The sequence below is a fragment of the Pseudoliparis swirei genome, chromosome 18 (genome assembly GCF_029220125.1).
Source record: "Pseudoliparis swirei isolate HS2019 ecotype Mariana Trench chromosome 18, NWPU_hadal_v1, whole genome shotgun sequence".
Lineage (NCBI taxonomy): Eukaryota > Metazoa > Chordata > Actinopteri > Perciformes > Liparidae > Pseudoliparis > Pseudoliparis swirei.
In genome coordinates, this window is record NC_079405.1 from 9,227,720 (window position 1) to 9,246,470 (window position 18,751).

General features: G+C 45.9%; 1 protein-coding gene across 1 annotated transcript in view; it reads right to left on the reverse strand.

The window, feature by feature from the left end:
* Window positions 1–10,415, reverse strand: part of cbfa2t2 (CBFA2/RUNX1 partner transcriptional co-repressor 2) — a 40,104-nt gene extending 29,689 nt beyond the window's left edge. The window contains exon 1 of the mRNA XM_056437793.1: window positions 10,200–10,415. Coding sequence (XP_056293768.1) covers window positions 10,200–10,230 — 31 coding nt within the window. The 5' untranslated portion in view covers window positions 10,231–10,415. The remainder of the gene's footprint in view (window positions 1–10,199) is intronic.
* Window positions 10,416–18,751: the final 8,336 nt, after the last annotated feature.

Consider the following 18,751-nt stretch of genomic DNA (forward strand, 5'->3'; position numbering starts at 1 on the left):
AAGTTGTGCGTTAGAAGAGATGGTGGACGAGCCCACACACACACACACAGTGAGTAACTGGACATTCCTCTTAGTGCAACAGGCTTTAATTTATTGGCAGTAGGCCCACTGTGTATTGTTCCCAGCTGGCCAGTAAAAGATTTGTGACTTTGCCACCTTTTTTGTATTGGGAATTAATCATAGTACAAAACTGACATTTTAATCACACAATTTTGATGTTATTCACATCTTGTTAGAGGGTGACACCATCTGAAGACCAACCGTAGACTGGGCATAAGAAGTGGGACCGTGACCAGTGGCGGCTGGTGAAATTTGTTTTGGGGGGGGGCGCAGTTTAAATAGCACTCAACAATGAGAAGAAAAGAGGTTTTGAGTAGAATATTGTAAAAAACAAAGCTTTATTTCAAGAACACAGCGTGCTCAACACTGTCCAATAACAACTATCAACACACTGTAACTTTGGGCATGAGGTTCAAGATTCAAGATTCAAGATTCAAGATTCAAGATGTTTTATTTGTCACATACACACACAGGGTGTGCAGTGAAATGAAAGTGGCAATGCTCGGCAGGTGCATGTGCAACACAACAAGTACACAATAAAAACAAAAAAAAATATTTACAGGTGTGTGTGTGTGTGTGTGTGTGTGTGTGTGTGTGTGTGGGTGGTGGGAGGGGTGGTGTGGGTGGTCTATGAGTTCATAACCTGTCTCAGTCTCAGTTCCTGATGAGGCTGAGTCTCTCTACTCCTCATGCTCTGACCTGTTCGGCGCCTGACTGTGACCAAGAGCCCAGCTGGAAATGCCTGAGTGTTCTGTTGGTGAGGATCTGGTGGTGCACCTCCCTGTCTGCCCTGCACCTGTGTCGTTAACTCCTGTCATAGTGCAGACCTTTCAGCAGTCGCTCAGCAGTCGCGCTACTCAGTGCTGAGGAGCACTTGTCAGTGACTGTCTTGCAGGTGCCAAACCCAGAGTTTCCTGTCAGGAGCTCTCTGCAGCTGAAGAGGTAGAGGGAGAGAGGATCCTCTGGGAAGAAGGATCCTTTTGCCTTCTAGAGGTCTAGGAGGCCAGAAGGGTGGTAGTCGCTGTGCTTGTGTTCCTCAGTCTGTGTGCTAGATCCTCGGTGATGTGGACTCCCCAGGCAGTAGTATCCTCACCCCTCTCCACAGTAGTCAGTGGTGTCCCCAGTTGGTGAGTCTGTCCTGTTGCCTTACCTCCCAGAGTCCAAATGTCTCCTTAGCTTTGGTGACATTCATGATGAGGCTGTTGCCTGCACCAGCAGCCTGCCCAGGTGCCGCTTCGGAGAGCAGGTAGGCCACTCCTGTGTCATCCCAGCCAGGCAACCACTGTGTGTACATCCCGTAAACTTGATGATGGTGTGTGGAGCTGAATGGCCACACAGTCAGGTGTACAGGAGTACAGTAGGGGGGTCAGGGTGGGGAGGGGGGAGGAGGTGTTCAGGGTGAGGATTTGCTGTGCACTGTGTGCCCACCCTGACCACCTGCAAGCGGGCAGTCAAGAGTCAGATCCAGCACAATCAGGGTGTTCAGTCCCAACTCAGTCTGGTGCCAGAAGCTGGGGACTATGGTGTTGAAAGTAAAACTATAATAGTCCAACAGTAGTCTCACAGCCCCTCTGTGTGTCCAGAGAGAGAAGGTGTGTGGTGCTGGGAGAGGGCGAGCAAGCAATGTGCAGCATGGGTATGCAAACCATGGGAGATGGAGGAAGGAGTCCATGGAGGAAAAGGAGGGCTCTCTCAGCATTCACAGCATCAGCACCTCAAAGGAGGTCATGGCCACCACGTCATAGTCATTTTCACATGCTGTGGAAGCATTCTGGGCACAGGAATAATAGTGGATCGGACAATAGTGGATCTCTTGACGGACTCAGCCAGGGAGAGGTTGAACATTGTAGTGAACACTTCAGGGCTGGGTCATGCTGGCTCATCCCCCGTGCCATATACCACCAGCACACTGTTCACTCCTGTCAGCACTGTTGTGTCCCTCCTCACCCTGTGCAGAGCCCTGAGACCTGTGCGTGCGAACGCGAGACAGTGTGTTGTTGTTGTTAGCCGTGTAGTTAAGTTACGCGCTTGCTAGCTGTTGTTGGCGTATAAAGCCGTTGCGTAATCTGTGTGCCCACCTACCATATCATGCCGTGGGGACCGTCGCCTCTGTGCAGTCCGAGCCCGTGCTGCTGTTCATGTTACGATCTGCTCACATCACCCATCCAGCGCTGCTCGCCATGGCGCCTGCCCTTTGTCTCGGCCGCCAGTGGCGCCTTTGACCGCTGCTCCACCTCACATACCGGACAGACCGCATACTCACTCGTCCATGGCGTCACTTGGACACAGTTACAGGATCATGACCCTCAGCTATTCACTGAAGATTCAACTCAACCGTGGGGGATTTGGATATCCACCCTCGGCTTTTCACCCTGGGACTGATCTGTTACTCAAGCCACTGCTGAGGGTTTCATTGCTACTTCCGGCTGATCACTGCGCGCTTGTAACTTCAGCCTCTGATTGGTCAGAATCAATCAGACCACCGACCTGTCGAGTGGTTTGCGAGCGCTTGACGCTTTTATACCCCAGTGCATCCTCGCATCAGCCTGTTGATTCCGCGCTTCCACTGAAGCCGCCCGGCATTATAGAATCGGAAATAGCACAGTGGTCCAAGCCTTGCCTGGGGAGGAACGGTAGCTGGCAGAAGTACTAATGACACTTTGAAACCTGGTGTTCGGTTTTGAGGTTTGGGAGCCACGACTCTTTGCGCATGTTTACAGCCGAAGCTGATTTTCCAGTGTCCGCATCGTATAATGTGACCACCACACGGTAGGTCATACGGCTGATGACCCCGCTGTGGTGGTACCCGAGCTGGAACTGGATAGTGGCGAGCTTGGATGTATGAGATCGATGGATTGTAGGTCGGAATGGGTAATACCCGTTCCCGAGGAATGTTCTTGGGTCGCACCATGTTGTTGACCAAAGAGAAGCAGACCAAGTTAGACTTACCAGTCTAGGCTTTCCGAATCGGAGCCAAAAAACAGAGAAACCGACTCGACTTATTTTTCCGCAACGCACCAGATCCTCAATTAAAGGTCCACCGCTCCATTAAAGTCATTACACGACTGATGTCCCTAAGAATCGCCCCTAAAATCATCCATCATCCAAGTTGTCCTGATCTGTGTTTCCATCATGAAAGAAGGAAAGCAAAAGATGGACGAAATCGGCATAAATTCAGTCTCTTTCCGTTCCCTCTTCTCTCCGTTTCTGGCTCTCCTCGAGCAGCGACTCATCAGAGCAGCTTTAAGGAACATTGGGTTGGGTTTCAGAGGTTTGCAAAATAAAAGAGTTTCACCCTCACATGAAAGAGGTTCAGAGCAGAATAGAGTCAGAAAGAGATCACATGTTACATTGTTTGACAGAGTAGACCCACTTCTGTAAAGAAAAGTAGCCTCCTCTCTTTAAAGTTGGCAAACTTCTCAATAACTCTGGTTAAAGTCAATCATGTCTGTAACCAGCCTGTTTCCATTATTCTGGAGGGAATGTGTCTGTTTGTCAGAACTTCTTCGTTGTGTTTTCGATGCCAGTTCGGTCTCCTTCTGCTGCTCTGCTCTGCAAACAGGGTTAGCTTCAGGCTGTTAGCGAGTTAGCTCCATGCTCTGAGCTAGATAACTGCGGCAAGATTCGTGCTTTACACTTGTCTGAAGCTCTTTAGATCCCTCTCCCCGTTGTAGTCCAGAGAGTTTCAGTCCCAGGACTTTGGAACAACAGACAGGGGAAACTAAACAGCGCATTACTCACTGAGCTCCAGCTAACAGCTAAGTGGAGCTCTCTGGGCTGAGGGAACGCCGGTCTCTGATCTGCCGAATAGTCCAATCACGTGAAATAATAAAACGATGTCATTGGCCAGAGCGCACATTTTTGTGCCCCAAGATTCACGTTTCATCCGCCAATGAGAAGCCGTCCTTGCCGAAACGACCGTGAAATGTTTGCTCGCTGCCGTACACACACGTTGGGCCGGTGTCCCGAAAATGGGGAGGGGCTTCTCTCCGTGATAATGAGTGGCGATATATTATATTTTTTCACATTAACTTAAGTGGTTGTTGACAGGCTGATGGTCTCCCACACACATTTAGCGCGTCAACACGGTATATTTACTATTTAAATGATTTGGCATATAATGTTTTTTGACAGGATGTATTTTTTTTTTTTCATCTCAAAATTTTAAGAGGGGCGGCGCCCTAGCACCCTCTATGGACGAACCGCCACTGACCGTGACGTCACCCATTGGCTTGTTGTCGTTGGTTTTAAACCTCGAAGTTCGGCCTTTTGGCCTTTCATCCTCTTGGTTTGTTGCAGTCGCCATATTGGGGTTTTTTTTCAACCAGAAGTAAAATGAGAGGGTGGAGCGAAGTAGAAAAATAATTTTCCCGGTGACCAAAATGTGACATTTAACTAAAAACAAACTGCGAAAGGGTTAAAGTTGAAAGTCAAAAGAAAACCTCCTTCTTGACACCGACCTGTCAATCACAAGGAAGCCACGAGTATGATCTTGCTTCATCGTAAAACCCAATATACTCAATGAACATCGTGTTGTAATGAAAGCACATGTTTACATGTTTACTGGGGTAATAAATCAAGTGATAAAACAGAATAATTCTCGCGTGGACTTCTATCAAATCGGACTTCTTTTTGCAACCGCAGGAGTCGCCCTTCGATGTCTTGCACTAAAGGGTCAAAAAAAGTCGAGCCGTAAAAGAGTGGACGCACAAAAGGTTCTCGAACCGCGAGAGCATGGATGTCTCTCTAATATGAATAGTGTTATGATAACACGCTGCGTCGAGGTTCACAACACAGCCCACTCTTATCGAAGCCATCAGGCCGAGCTGCTTTAATTAAAAGCACAGCGGCAGCAGGGAAAGTTGTCTTTCATGAAAGGCAGGCGATGACAACACCACTGATATAATGTTACTTCATACTTTATACTTGTGCCTGCTGTGTGTGTGTGTGTGAAGAAACTTCAAGCTACCAGCGACTGATTCTATATAAATCTCCCTTTTTTTCTCTCTCCCGAGGCTGCAGGAGCAGCTGTGTTGTTCTCTTCCCTGGCAATAGCCGCACCTGTGATCTGCAGGTGGTTCATCTGGCAGCCGAGCCGGGAACACCTGGCCCGGCAGAGACAGAGCCTGCAGGCTCGCCTCACTGTGTGTGTGTGTGTGTGTGTGTGTGTTTATGTGTGCGCGTCATACTTTTTTTCCGGTTTCTGAAGGGCTCAATTAAAGCTGAAGGGGAGATAACGGCTGGCTCTGCACACACACACACACACACAGGCATGTGTTGGCATTTCCCAAGGTGAAGCCTCGGGGATGTTTGGGCTTGTCAATGTTGCAATGCAATCCTCAATAGTGTGTAATTGAGACGGGGGGTGTGTGTATTTACAGTTTTACCTGTTCCGTTTTCTTATTTTACTTCAAGATATAACAATCAAAACTAAACCTCCTCTTGTCTTCGACATTGTCTCCGCCTGGTTTTTGCGGACCGAAGGGTACAAAACATCTCCTTGGATCGGAAACAACCGCAGCGTGTGGCAGCACCTGCTCGGCTTGTTGCCGTGCAGACGCACCGCGGGCGGTCCGCGTTGACGCAACGGCGCTCCGCTAGAACAAAAAGCGGCAAAGACAACAAGCAGCGACGCCAGCTGAGGACAAGACACATAAACAACAGCACGTAGGACACATTCCGCCCCGGGAGCGAGAGAGCCGGCCCTCGTTCTGTGGCAGCACGAGGCCCGGCGGGACGAATCAGAGGCGGGACAGATGAGGTGAACTTGACAAGAGTCATACAAATCAGAACCCCGTGACTCTGGAGAGCTCGGGACTGATATTGGCTTAGGCTGCGGTCCTTTATCGTGTGTGTGTGTGTGTGTGTGTGTGTGTGTAGCAGTCCTTATCTGGGTCAGACTCCGCTGCGTGTTGCATGTGCTTGGGATAAACATTACACGTGTTTCGGCTATTAATTTGAGATATAACGCGATAACCATACCTTAAGCTTTGGGTTCCGATACCAGTGTTTAATCAATAACTTCCTCACTTGAAAAAATAATAGATATAGATATGAAATTACTGATGTGTTATGTGCATATTTAAAAAATAATTACAAATAATACAGTCACAAAAAACTTGGTAAAAAGTCTACAAAGTTAACCGGAATTACAATGTAATACATGTTTTAATAATTATTTTAAAACATCTTATGAAACATTCTACAATTAAGGGGGAAGTGACAAATGGAAAGAGTGTGGGGTGGGGTGGGTGGGAAGGGGGGTGCAGCAGGGTTTTTTTATAATAAGTGTGATATTGACTATATCTTGTTAAACCGTGAATCGAGACTCCTCTTCCAGAGTCTTCATACGCGGCCGGGACGAGGCGAGCTGGGATGGAGAGACGGTAAAGGAATGAAGATGGAGAGATGTGGGACAAAGAGGGATGCCGGAGGGAGGCCGGACGTCAGACAGAAACACGACGTGAGAAAGGAGCGCTTGAGAAACCCAAGGCGTGGAGAAAAGGGGGAACCAATGCTAACTCCTCTTTGTCTGAGCCAAGTGGGACATGATAGAAGGGGTGTGTGTGTGTGTGTGTGTGTGTGCATGTGTGTGTGTGTGTGTGTGTGTGTGTGTGTGTGTGTGTGTGTGTGTGTGTGTGTGCGTGTGTGTGTGTGTGTGAAAGTCCTTTATTTTTTGCCTGATAATTCTGATTCACTCTGAAGTGACTGGGCCCTTTTGTTCCCAGCCAATGCCCCTCCACTTAAGAGTAGAAGACCGAATAAATGCCTGCACACAATCCTGGGACCTGCCCCCCCATCCCGATAAAGGATACACGATTGTTCCCCCCCCCCCCCCTCTATGTGATGATTTAAACGAAACACCGACGGACACACAAAAGAGGCCTTTATCCCATCTCGCCGAACGTTTCAAAAAGCCATGTGACAAATATGCAAAACCCTCTCAAACCGCGCGAGACGTCTTTTTGGGAATAGTCAAATGCGTCAAAGTGATGTTTACGCTCGCAACCGACACCTGAATACAGGGCCGCCGCGCAGGACAAAAAATGATAGCAACACAACGGCCAGCCAGAGCCGAGAGAGAGAGAGAGAGAGAGAGAGAGAGAGAGAGAGAGAGAGAGAGAGAGAGAGAGAGAGAGAGAGAGAGAGAGAGAGAGGCCAGCAATCACCAGTGAAAAGAGCAGAGCTGGTTTATCTTTCAAAGGCGGGACAAGTGGTGTTTTGTCAGGAGGCGGGCGAGCACGGACACTCTAATAGCCCTCGTCTCCCGTACTCTCCCGCGGCTGGTATTTCTGAGGATTGTTATTGTCGGGTGATGCTCGGCGGCGGGATCACATCTGGATCCCATCCTCCCCGGCCGCTCTGTGCAGTGCCGCGCCGGCAACAAGAAACAGCTGTGCAAAACTGGTTTCAATTAGCCTCACATTCTCCCTGACAGTTAATCCCTTTCTACTCCCACTCCCCCCTCCCCCCCCCCTTTAACTGTTTGGTCACTCGTCTCTTTTTTTTTCTCCTCCATTTTTTTTTGGCATGCTTTGCTTCAGGTTGCCACACGGTCTGAAGTAACAGGGGGGGGGGGACAGTGTGCAGGATTGGAAACAGACGACGGGGGGGGGGGGGGGGGGGGACGGAGAACTCAAGACGTCTCACGAAACAGGAACATGACAAATCCTATCTGTTGGAGAGCACTGATGACACCGTTTGGGCTTCAACACAAGGGGACTTGATAATAGGTTGCAGAGACGACACATTTCTCCTTCCTGCCTTTGGGTCGTAAACATGTCATTACAATTAGGGTTTATTGAAATATCCTGAATTTCACAGCATGCAATCCTTAACAGTAGATACGTGGCACATGCACACTGTGTAACGAGCCATTTGGTCACATAGTGTTAGTACTCAAACAGAAGATGCCGGATTCTTTGTTGTGGTTCTCACATGTGGAGCGCTGGGCAACAAAGTGACCCCATAAAGTCAGCCTTTAAAGGTCTCCTTTCCCACTAAAACCACAAGTGCGATCCAGCAGTGCAGCACACTGAATACAAATGTTCTCGCTCGTGAGTCATAAATTATACTGGTTTAACTGTGTATCATCTTGACTCGACACAAGGGGACTTGATAGAAAATGGGAGCCTGGTCTGAGGAAAGGGAACCGATCCGATGAGCTAGATGAGGAAATCTGGAAGGTTCTGCAGTCATTGTGGCTCTCGGGGCCCGAGTAAAACACTAACAGGTGGTAGCGCTGGTGGAAAAGACCCACGCAGAGACCAGAGGGAGCGAGAGGGATACTGGGCTTGCAGCCTGACGCACACAAACACACACAAGCACACACAAGCACACACAAGCACACACAAGCACACACAAACACACACAAACACACACAAGCACACACAAACACACACAAGCACACACAAACACACACAAGCACACACAAGCACACACAAGCACACGCACGTGACAAAAACACAGCCAACCGCACGCATGACACATAACAACCACGCAGAGACGAGCATTTGCGGCGACAGAAAAACACGCAGCGTTTGATGACTTTCTCAACAGACGTACCTGGAATGACATTTCACACACACACACACACACATGGCAACTGTGCAGGGATGACTCAGAGAAGATCCACAGGCTCTGCTCTCTACCTCCAGCACGGGCACATTCTCCCACATGGCAAAACACAAAGGGCCCACATCTGGCAGTGCCAACAGCCCACTCAAGCCAAAAGCAATTAGGTCTCTAATGCAAACCTGCAGGGCCCCTTTGTCGTTTATTTCCCTTTTTAATGTCAGAGGCTTGGAATCTGACTCCATAATGCAACCCAAAGAAAAGACGGGAAAAGGGAAAATTATCGTGGGGCTCCAAATTATCCACATGTTTTCGAGTAGGGTTAATTGAATCAGCGGTGAATGGAAATGATTGACTAGTGTGAGCAATGTTGAGCCTACATGCTCTTTAACACATTTTCTCCCAGAGTGTACACACACACACACACACACACGCATCATCTCAGCTTCCCAGAGGGCTCTTTAGCTTTTTGCGAACGCATCGAATTACCCAAACTAAACAACGCTTAGGGTAAAAACAGAAGAACACACGTATTCTTTTGTCAGTCCGAATCAAGTTTTCCAAAACAAAAATTGCTTTCGAAACCCACCAGAATCCATCATGTTTACAGTTTTATATTACAGTACACACTCTGCTGCTCCCTGGTGGCAACTGCCCAATCGTTATCATCATCATCACCATCATCATCACCATCATCACCATTATCAGTCATGTCTTTTGTCATGCGATTATTTGTTTCTCTGTGGGGAGAAGAGGGACCGGTTGGAGTCCAGAGGGGAGGCCCATGTGACACAAGGAGGCCTACAGTGCTGCACCCGGGCCCTGCTGACCACTTATATTGCAGGACTGTACTATTGAACCCTGATGTAAAGCAGGCAACAACAAAAAAACACAGACAAAAAGGGAAGAAAAAAAAACTCCTCCTGGCATCAAGCAGCAGCTCAAGCCTGATTTCACACCGCCTGGTGTTTTTGTCTTAAAAAGTCCAGATGGTGGAGAGAGAGAGAGAAAAAACTTTGCCTGGTGGATTAAGGGCTCCAAATCCTCTAGTGAATAGACACACAACCCGAAAGCTACTTTTCAATCAAATGGGAGCATAATAGCTGTCTTGTGGGGGCTATATGAGGGATACTGCATCCAATAGAGTGTGTGTTATGCATAGTTTATTCTCACTCTTCAATGGATCCTAATGAGCGTAAGACCTCGGCGGACAAAGGGATGACGGGAGTTTTTGTTTGGTCATTATAATGATTGGATATGATCTGAAGTAACACATTCAAAAGGTCTTCGCTGAAGAGCTGCTCCCGGGAGAGGAATCTGAAAATAATAGAGTCTACATTATGTAGCCTATATATATGGGCTCATTACGAGGTGGAAGACTTAACATAATAAAAAAGACAATGGGATCGCGCGCGCGGACGTGGTTGTTTTAATGAGCTCAGCACGGCGTGTTATCGCGTGCAGGTGCTCCGTGAACCCACCTGTGGATACATGACGTCAGGTAGAAGTAGAACCCAAGTAAGCGATGCTTATTTTTTATTTATAAAGATGTAAAGTCTACTCACAGTTTAATAAAGCACTGGGCATTCCGACCATCCTTTTTCTCCGGAGTTGTCTTCCTCTTTGCAGAATGATGGCTGGCACGATCAGGCTTCTTCTTCTTTTTTTCTTCTTTTTTTTTTCTCTTCCTCTTCCTGTTATTTTTTCTTTCTTTTTTTAAGTCCTACGCTTTTTCAAAAACATGTAAATGAAAAATGTAAATGAATAGGGTGGAAGGGAAATACTGCCGGAAACCGATCGATCCGCTGCAGGTATCTATAGATATAGAATATATATATTCTCTGCGACGCGGCGGTGAATAGTTGAGTGGGCGGGACTAAACGCGCGCATTTAAAGCGGAAGGCCAATCACGGCGCGAGTACGGCGGGGACACGTCGTCTGTGTAATGATTAACTCCGAGCGGCAACAATGGGACGCCGGAGCTCAGCGCACATAATCCTCACAGCAGACACACTTCCATTGCCTCCAGCAAAGTCGTTTATGACCTCGACTTGTTGTTTGTTGTATTGATTTAGTTTTTTTCGTAGCCTGGAACCTGGAACGCCTTCTTAAATTGTCATTGCACGCATAACACGGAGAGCATGTGGAACTAGAAGTGATGGATTGAATTTAGATTACTAGAGGCGGCAAATTATGATTTAAAACAAAAAAGTTGTGTCATCTGTTGGGTTTCATAAGCCGGAATACAAACACACACACACACACACACTGACCCCCCCCCCCCCCCAAACCCAAACTCACACACACACAAATCCGTGTTACTCTTCTTTACAAGCATACTATTTAGTCGTTGGCTGAGAAGATTGTGAGCTATACCACCCCCAAAACACACATCCACCATCACGCCCCCCCCCCCTTTCCTACAGCCACCCACATATGCCACACGCTCCGGTCCTCCCCCCTCCTGTCCGGCCCCTCCAGCCCCCCCATCCTCCACTCCTGCCAGGCTGCCACCTGCTCTCTGCAGCATGCTGCACAGCTGCTCTGCTACAACAACAAATGAAGGTCCACGGTGGCAGGCAGGAGTCATTATACCTACTGCTCCTGCAATGGGGGAGCCAAGGAGCCTTCCGCTCCCGCCACCTCTGTGGCATGTGGAGAACACAGGTCACCCCCCCCCCCCCACCCATTGTTATGGGTAAAGCGAGAGGACCAAGGGCCACTAATTGTTTTGATGTGGAGCACCCGATCAGGGGGCCGATACGGTCTGAGGACACAGAAGCTAAGAGTCACCACTTGCTGTGTCAGAGTCAGGTCTCCGTGCTGCTGACTGTGCTTCCCCCCCCCCCCACAAAATCAATGAAGGAAGGAGAAAATACATATATATACAATACAACAACACATGGTCCGATACCTGCTTAAATCTGACTCATTTATTTACCATAATCCATTCTTCAGAGATTGTTTAAGCACTTAGAGACACAATTGCACATCCTTAACAAATGAACCAACACATGCTAATTCTACAAATGATGTTGCTTTCCTATGCATGGGTTAGTTCTTTTGCCACAAATTGGAAGTGGTTTTGAGCATTGAGCCCACCCCTGCTTTAAAATCGTGCGCTAAATGTATCATCCTGAGCATTAATTGAATTTTAAATCATGAGTAAAAAAAATGCATCAACAAAAATATCTGTTTGGATTCGTCAGGACCTAGAGACGAAAGTGTGAAACTATATACCGTCCAAGAATGAAGTACCAAAGACAACAAGAAATACTGACACAAGAAAACAAAATGTTGTACACGTAAGGGGGGAGACTGTAGCCAACCGACCACACACATAGTGGCAGGTGCAGCCGGTGCATTTACTGCCTGCACAGACGGACGAGATAATGTTACTGCGATACCTTGAATTAGCTGCATTGACCGGATAATTCTTGGTAAAAAATATATATATATATATATGTATATTTATATATATATCAGAGAACACTTCACATCAGATACATAACAATTAATAGAAAACATGCTGAAGTCCCACATGTTTAATGCAAGAGAAGGCAGTCAAAGTGTGTGTGTGTGTGTGTGTGTGTGTGTGTGTGAGGGATGCATGCAGAAAGAACACCAGACTCTATTTATATGGGTCACCTGGCTTTGAGTTACATAACGGTTGTACATAATTGGACAGTGTCTAGAGAATATGTGGCTTTTGATTGACCTCTGTGCATCCGATTCTCATTTCAAACTTATTTTAACTACAAACGTGTGAATCCACGGGTGTCATTTAAACCCGAACATGTATTCAGTGAGTGGCTGACACAATGCATCAATCCAGAGCAAACCTTTTGATTGTGACAACAGTGTCCCGACTAACTCATCTCGTCAACAAGCTCCGTGACAGGTCCACAAAGAGATGACTCATCAGTTAGCAGGAGGCTGAAGTCAAAGAAGAAGCGGGGGGCTCAGACGGCGGTGGTGGTGGGATTGGCCCCGGCCATTATGGTCGCCCTGTGTGACAGCTGGCCACCGCCCCCCCCCCCCACACATACCCCTTCATCGCCTTTCAGCATCTTTGTCATAGCTCCTTTAATGACGCCAGCAGGACTGTTACGCAGCAAATCAGCTGACCTGACCTCCTGGCTGAACATGTCACCTACACACTGATCTGCAGCAACGTTTTATTACAACATGGAACCCGTCTCCGGCATAATGCCCACACATTCTCACCACGCGCTCATTAAAGTGCGAGGCGTTGGGCAAACTTTCGAAGCAAAAGTTCCGGATGACCGGTGTGCATGAAAGGTCAACCGTATGCTTCCTTATGACGACAAAATAAAGCCTCCCAGATGTATATATATATATATGTATGTATATATATATATTGTATATATATATATATGTATATATGTGTATATATATATACATTATATATACATATATATATATACAATAAATATATATGTTTATATATACAGTATATTGTATATATATATGTATATATATATATATATAGTATATATATATAGTCACACAACCTGCCACTACATCACCAATTGTCAAGCACCATCTGTTTTAAGGGAACACACAGATGGATGTCGCTGTGCTATTTCAAGGACATTAAAAGACGAGAAATATCTGTTCCAGTAATGATACTGTTCTGCAGGTCTTCTCCGGCCGCCCCCTCCTCCCCGCTCAGTGTGCCGAGTTAATCGGGGCCTCGCCGAGAGCCGGCGGTGCCAGCGGTACCGTGAAATGATGCCATGAATACACAAGCCCACGCATTTAACCCTCTGCGAGGTTCGCTTGCCCTCTAACGCTGTACAGTGGTTAACCTGACAGATCCTTAATCCCCCCCCCCCCGTCCCCCCCACTCACTTATTTGCTCTTTCACTTCACTGTACCGAGTCAAGAGGGCCCGGGTCATTAGCCGGGACTGTTTACCCTACTTTTCTCTGCATTCGTGCCATCTGCGTGAGCTCTGTCGGTTGCATAAGGCCTGGCAGATATGACACCTCCACAAAACCTGTTCCCTATGCTCCATTGTTTCAGCCTGCTCCATCCCATATTATCGGTCCCCCTGTGCCGATACCTTCTTATTCCCTCTGATGGCTTTTCACCATTTCCCTCTCCTCTGCAACTATCTTGTCATCATTAATTGCCAAACCCCCACCCCCGTATATATATATATATATATATGCGTAGAAGCGTATATATATATATATAATATATATATATATACGCTTCTACGCACAGCTCTTCTCTGCTGTCCCCCCTATCTCTCTCCTCCTGTCACCCCCAACAGCTGACAGGCCAGACACTGCCTGGTGAGGACACTTCACCCACGCTGACCCGAGCCAGAGCCCCTGGTCCATGTGGGAGCCACAGCCAGGGCCAAGGCCAGGGCTTCTGCTTGAGGGGGGGGGGGGGGGGCAGGGGGAGGCCAGCAAGATGGCCCTCGTCATCATAATCATTCATTGCCTGCTGGTCCTTCTGTCCTCGGCCTCCTCCTACTCCTCCTGCTTTTTTTTTTTTTTTTTTTTTGTCCCCTCCACCCCGCTCGTGTCGGGGGGCCCACGGCCGGCACGCGTATCAGCTGAGCCCAGGACGCTCGGTGTCAACGGGGTCAGGGCGGCAGACGCCTGGTTAATTCTCTCCGGGGCGGCAAAGTGCTCGCGTCATCTCGCACAGACGGACACTGAAGTGCACGGATAGAGAGCGACCCCCCCCGCCCCCGCCTTCACTGTGCCGACTGCAGATAGAGCACTGCGGCATTAGCCTGAGCTAAATTGTTTTCGGGACGTTTGTCAGACAAACAAGATAGATTGGTATTAAGAAAAAGGAGGAGGGGAAGATTATAAAACACATGACCAGATGGAGAGATTGCCCTATTATGTAGATCCGTCCATCCCTCAGCCCTGTCCCCTCGCTTTGGATCCCTCATGCATATATATACCTTTACATTATTCAGTAGGTTATAATGAGAGTGACTGAACGCGGAGGGGGTTAAAACAAAAATGGTCGCCGGGCGGTTTAGATGGCAGAAGGTGGGCCACAGGTGTACACGCCCGGGACTTATTCTTCTGTTTGACCTCTCATTATCACCCCAGAGTTCTCATTCATTATTATGCCGTGTCCTCGGGTGCTCGGGGAGCACCGTGGTGTGCCTGTGTGCCGCAGTCTGTTCACTGCACAGCCTGTCATTCATATTTTGAGAATGAATTATGCCATATTTATTTTAATCCGTTATCGTCTGCTCATCTCTTTGTCTTTTCTGTGAAGTCCATCTGTGTGTCTTTTGACCCGGATCTCTTTCTCCCCCTATCTCCCACATTACCGGTGACTCTTCCAATGGCTCGGCAGGTGCTTATCAATAATATGATTTGCAGCTGCTCGTCACTTTGATTGAAATCTTTGAAAAACTGTCACATCTGCACATCTCTCCCCGGCTTCCTCTCAATCTATTTATCTTTTTGTCCGCGGCCTGCTCGTCTATCTCTCCAGCAGCCTGTCCTGGGCGGCCTAAACTGGAGAGGGTCTGGTCTGTTGTTACAGAGGAACAGGTGGGGCAGGCGAACAGTCAGAACAGGCTTGAATCACACACACACACACACACACACACACACACACACACACACACACGCAAGCTGCAGGCAGTCAGCCGCTCAGACACTGGCCCATATGGTAGACCTCTGGAGCTGTTGCCCTTTGCGGAGAAGGGGAGGGATGGATGGAGGGATGTTGGGATGACTGGAGGATGGAAGGAGGAAGAGGAGGGGGGGGGGGAATTAATCAGCAGGCCACCCCAACTGTCCACTGTCTTTAGGGAATTGAGACATGCATATATGTGGCTGATTGAACCGGGGGTGAGGACGGTAAATGGGGGTTGGAGTGTGTTCAGTTGTGTGAGTGTCTGTGTACATTACTCTTTTAGGACCATAACATACATGGGGTTATTACATTATTTTTCACTTAATATTATTTCTTAAATAGAAATACAAACATTATTCAGCATTTCTAAATTTTAAAAATTGCAGTAACCTGAGCGCATCCCATAAACCCTGAATATTTTCACAAATATATATTTTTTTAAATGGTAAAATACAGATAAATAAAAATATATGTATGGTAAAATGTTATTTTCATGGGAATCAAGTTATCTGTTGCTAAACCTTTACTTATCCTTTGCATTCTTTGTCATCCGTATTTTGTTATATTTCATTTAAATGGTAAATACCTCAGAAAATATTGTTTCACACAAGAATCCTGCATAAATAAACTTACTTAAAATGTACTTGCAACACTTATGTAACATTTTCCCTTTAACAATGTCCTATTATATATTTTGTATCATTGGATTGATATTATTAATGCATTTAAGTGAAGGTAGTATTTTATTGTTGTTATTGGTCGAGGTGGAGATCATTAAAAATATAAAAAATACTGCTGGGTGCTCAAATGTATAAAAGTGCCTTATTTTTATGAGATAATCATTATTGTTTTCAATGTAAAATACATGTTTATTTGTCCACACAGTACATACGTTTCTATATGACAAGTAACTTGTCAGTGCAGTACTCTAAATGTGTTTTCCATGAGATAACATTCGATTCTTTTGTCTGTGCGAGATCCTTAAAAATCCTGTTGTTCCATTCACTGAAGCTTTGAAAAAATAAATAAATATTACAGCCTGGTACTGTGAAAGATAGACTGGCCACCTGCCATTCACATGACAAAGGAATAGACTGACAGATGTATAGACAAGAGGTCAGATGGTCAAACGCCTCGTCATAATGCTAAACATCATGAGGTAGATGCACGGCTGCAGGCCAGCCCCGTCGTTGAAGCCCCCTGTCCATTGTTGCTGAGCCGTTTGTACCAGTTGTTCTACTCACATGCTAAATACTACATGCAAGTGTTTTACGACGGGGGTGACATTTTAATGGGGAGACGTATATATAAAAAAAACATATATATTGATTTGCCATCTTGGTCAATGTAATTTGAGCCCATCTTGCAGATGTAATTAAAGAGACAGTCACCTGCATCTTACATGTATTTAAATGGCCACTAGGGGGCACAACACCTCCACAATGAGCTATTACCTGTTGTTTTTTTAGCGAATCCGTACCTGCCCGCCATGTATATTTTTCTACAACTCCTTAACTGGCTAGTTAGTGAAATGTCAGCTGGAAGTGAGTTAAACGGTTCACTTATGTGTCCACTAGCTGTCGCTATCAGGTAGCACATATGTAGTGGATTTATCGTTGGTGTTTTTGTGTTGTCGCTAAAGAGCTCAGCAGAAACAAATAGATAACACACTACAATATATTATGCATTAAAGCTTCATTTGAGTCTGACATTTTTTTCTCCATGTTCTCATTGGAGCTGCTAGACAATGTTCATCTCAACATTTTCGTCCAAAGTCAATATGAATTATCTATGTTTTGAGTCATTCATTCCTAAATCAATCAAACCAGCTAATGTACGTGGAGCACTTAGTTACAAAGTCTTCTTTTTGCATATTGACAAGGGGTTGCATAGTCTATGAAACATGATATGCATACATAGTATCCCATTTGTAAACACCATGCTCCCGTTGGTAAAGAACATCATTGTTCTGGCGGGAGCAGTAGAGGTCTCTTCTGAATGGGAAAAAAGGGAAAGGTTAATTAAAAAATAATGCCTCTGTTTCTTCTTGATTAAAAATGTTCTCGCTTATGTTTTCCAAATGAATACTTCTTTAAAACGTACAGTACTTGAGTTATATGCAGAGCTGTTTGTTTAATATGCATTTCCCCTGGTTGGATATATGAATGTAATAACTGTGGTGCAATTTAATCCTGGAAAAGATTACTGTGGTGTGAAGTAGTTTTAGTTGATGGCAGAGTATTTGTATTTAATCTATGTTTAAGAGATTAATCTATAAATGACAAATATTCAAATCAATCTGTGAAAAAGGCATCATACATGACACTCCTTCAGTCAGGGACAAATTAAAGTGAGCAATTTAGCTTTTTTCTTATTTGTTATTATTTCTATTGTGTCTATTACAATAGAACTGGTAAACACAATAACTATCAAATGCTCTGAAAAAAATGTCAAACAAAAAAGAGGCAGAACATATTGAATATCCCTTAATGCCTCAAATTCAAAAAGATGACCTTGTGTCAAACCATTTTAAGTTGCATCAGTCTTGAAGTAATGTAGCCATTTGACCACTAGAGAGAGACAAAGGATTTAGAAAACGCCTGTTTTGAGCAGGACATTCAGTTTGTCTGTGCATTATCAATGATGCATGGAATTCAGCTCAGAGAAACACAACTCCATCTCAACATTAAAAGCAGCCGACTATAAATGAATGCAGCAGCTTGGATAGGAGCGTAGCGTATGTGCTTATCTGCATTATAAGGAGGTTTAGTTAATAGATGTGCATCTTTAAACCACCTGGGCGAGTTGAGAATTTGCAGTCAATGTCTCCAACTTGTTTTCACTAAGGAAGCAATAGCCCCTGTGCTCTTCTAAATGTGGACCCTGGAACTTCTTTGTTTGTTCACCTGCTGTGAAGCAGATGCATCACAGGCTGCCACACACACAGCTGAAGGCCTGCAGGCAGATGACTTGCAGATGCACGACGAGAGCAGAGGGAAATGTGGTCTGCTTCATCAGCTTGTTTCAGTGACTCACACCTGTTGTTAATGTCTACTTTGCAAAATTAAGTGCACCTCTGCTGAGTCGCCCAAGCAGTGCAGTACTTATCCACGTTGAGTTGGAGTTAAGAACAACATGGATTTGTTATCGAGTATTGCTGCGGAAATCATGACTCAGTATACAAATTAGTTTCAAACATGTATTTTAGACAGCACTTTGTGTTTTTATAGACTATGTAAAGAACAAAAAAATAGAAGTTTGCACAAAGTTATTCAAATTGTGGACAGAAAATAAATAAAATTGCTTGATTGATCAGACTGATGGAAGGTGGGAGAAAAATAAAGGAGAAAAATAGGAAGTTATTTAATGTGTAGTCTTGTGAATTGAAAGTAATCAAAATCTAGGAACATATCATGTTTGTCATATGATTTTGAGGACTTAGGATAAAGCTCTGTACCATGAGTATAGG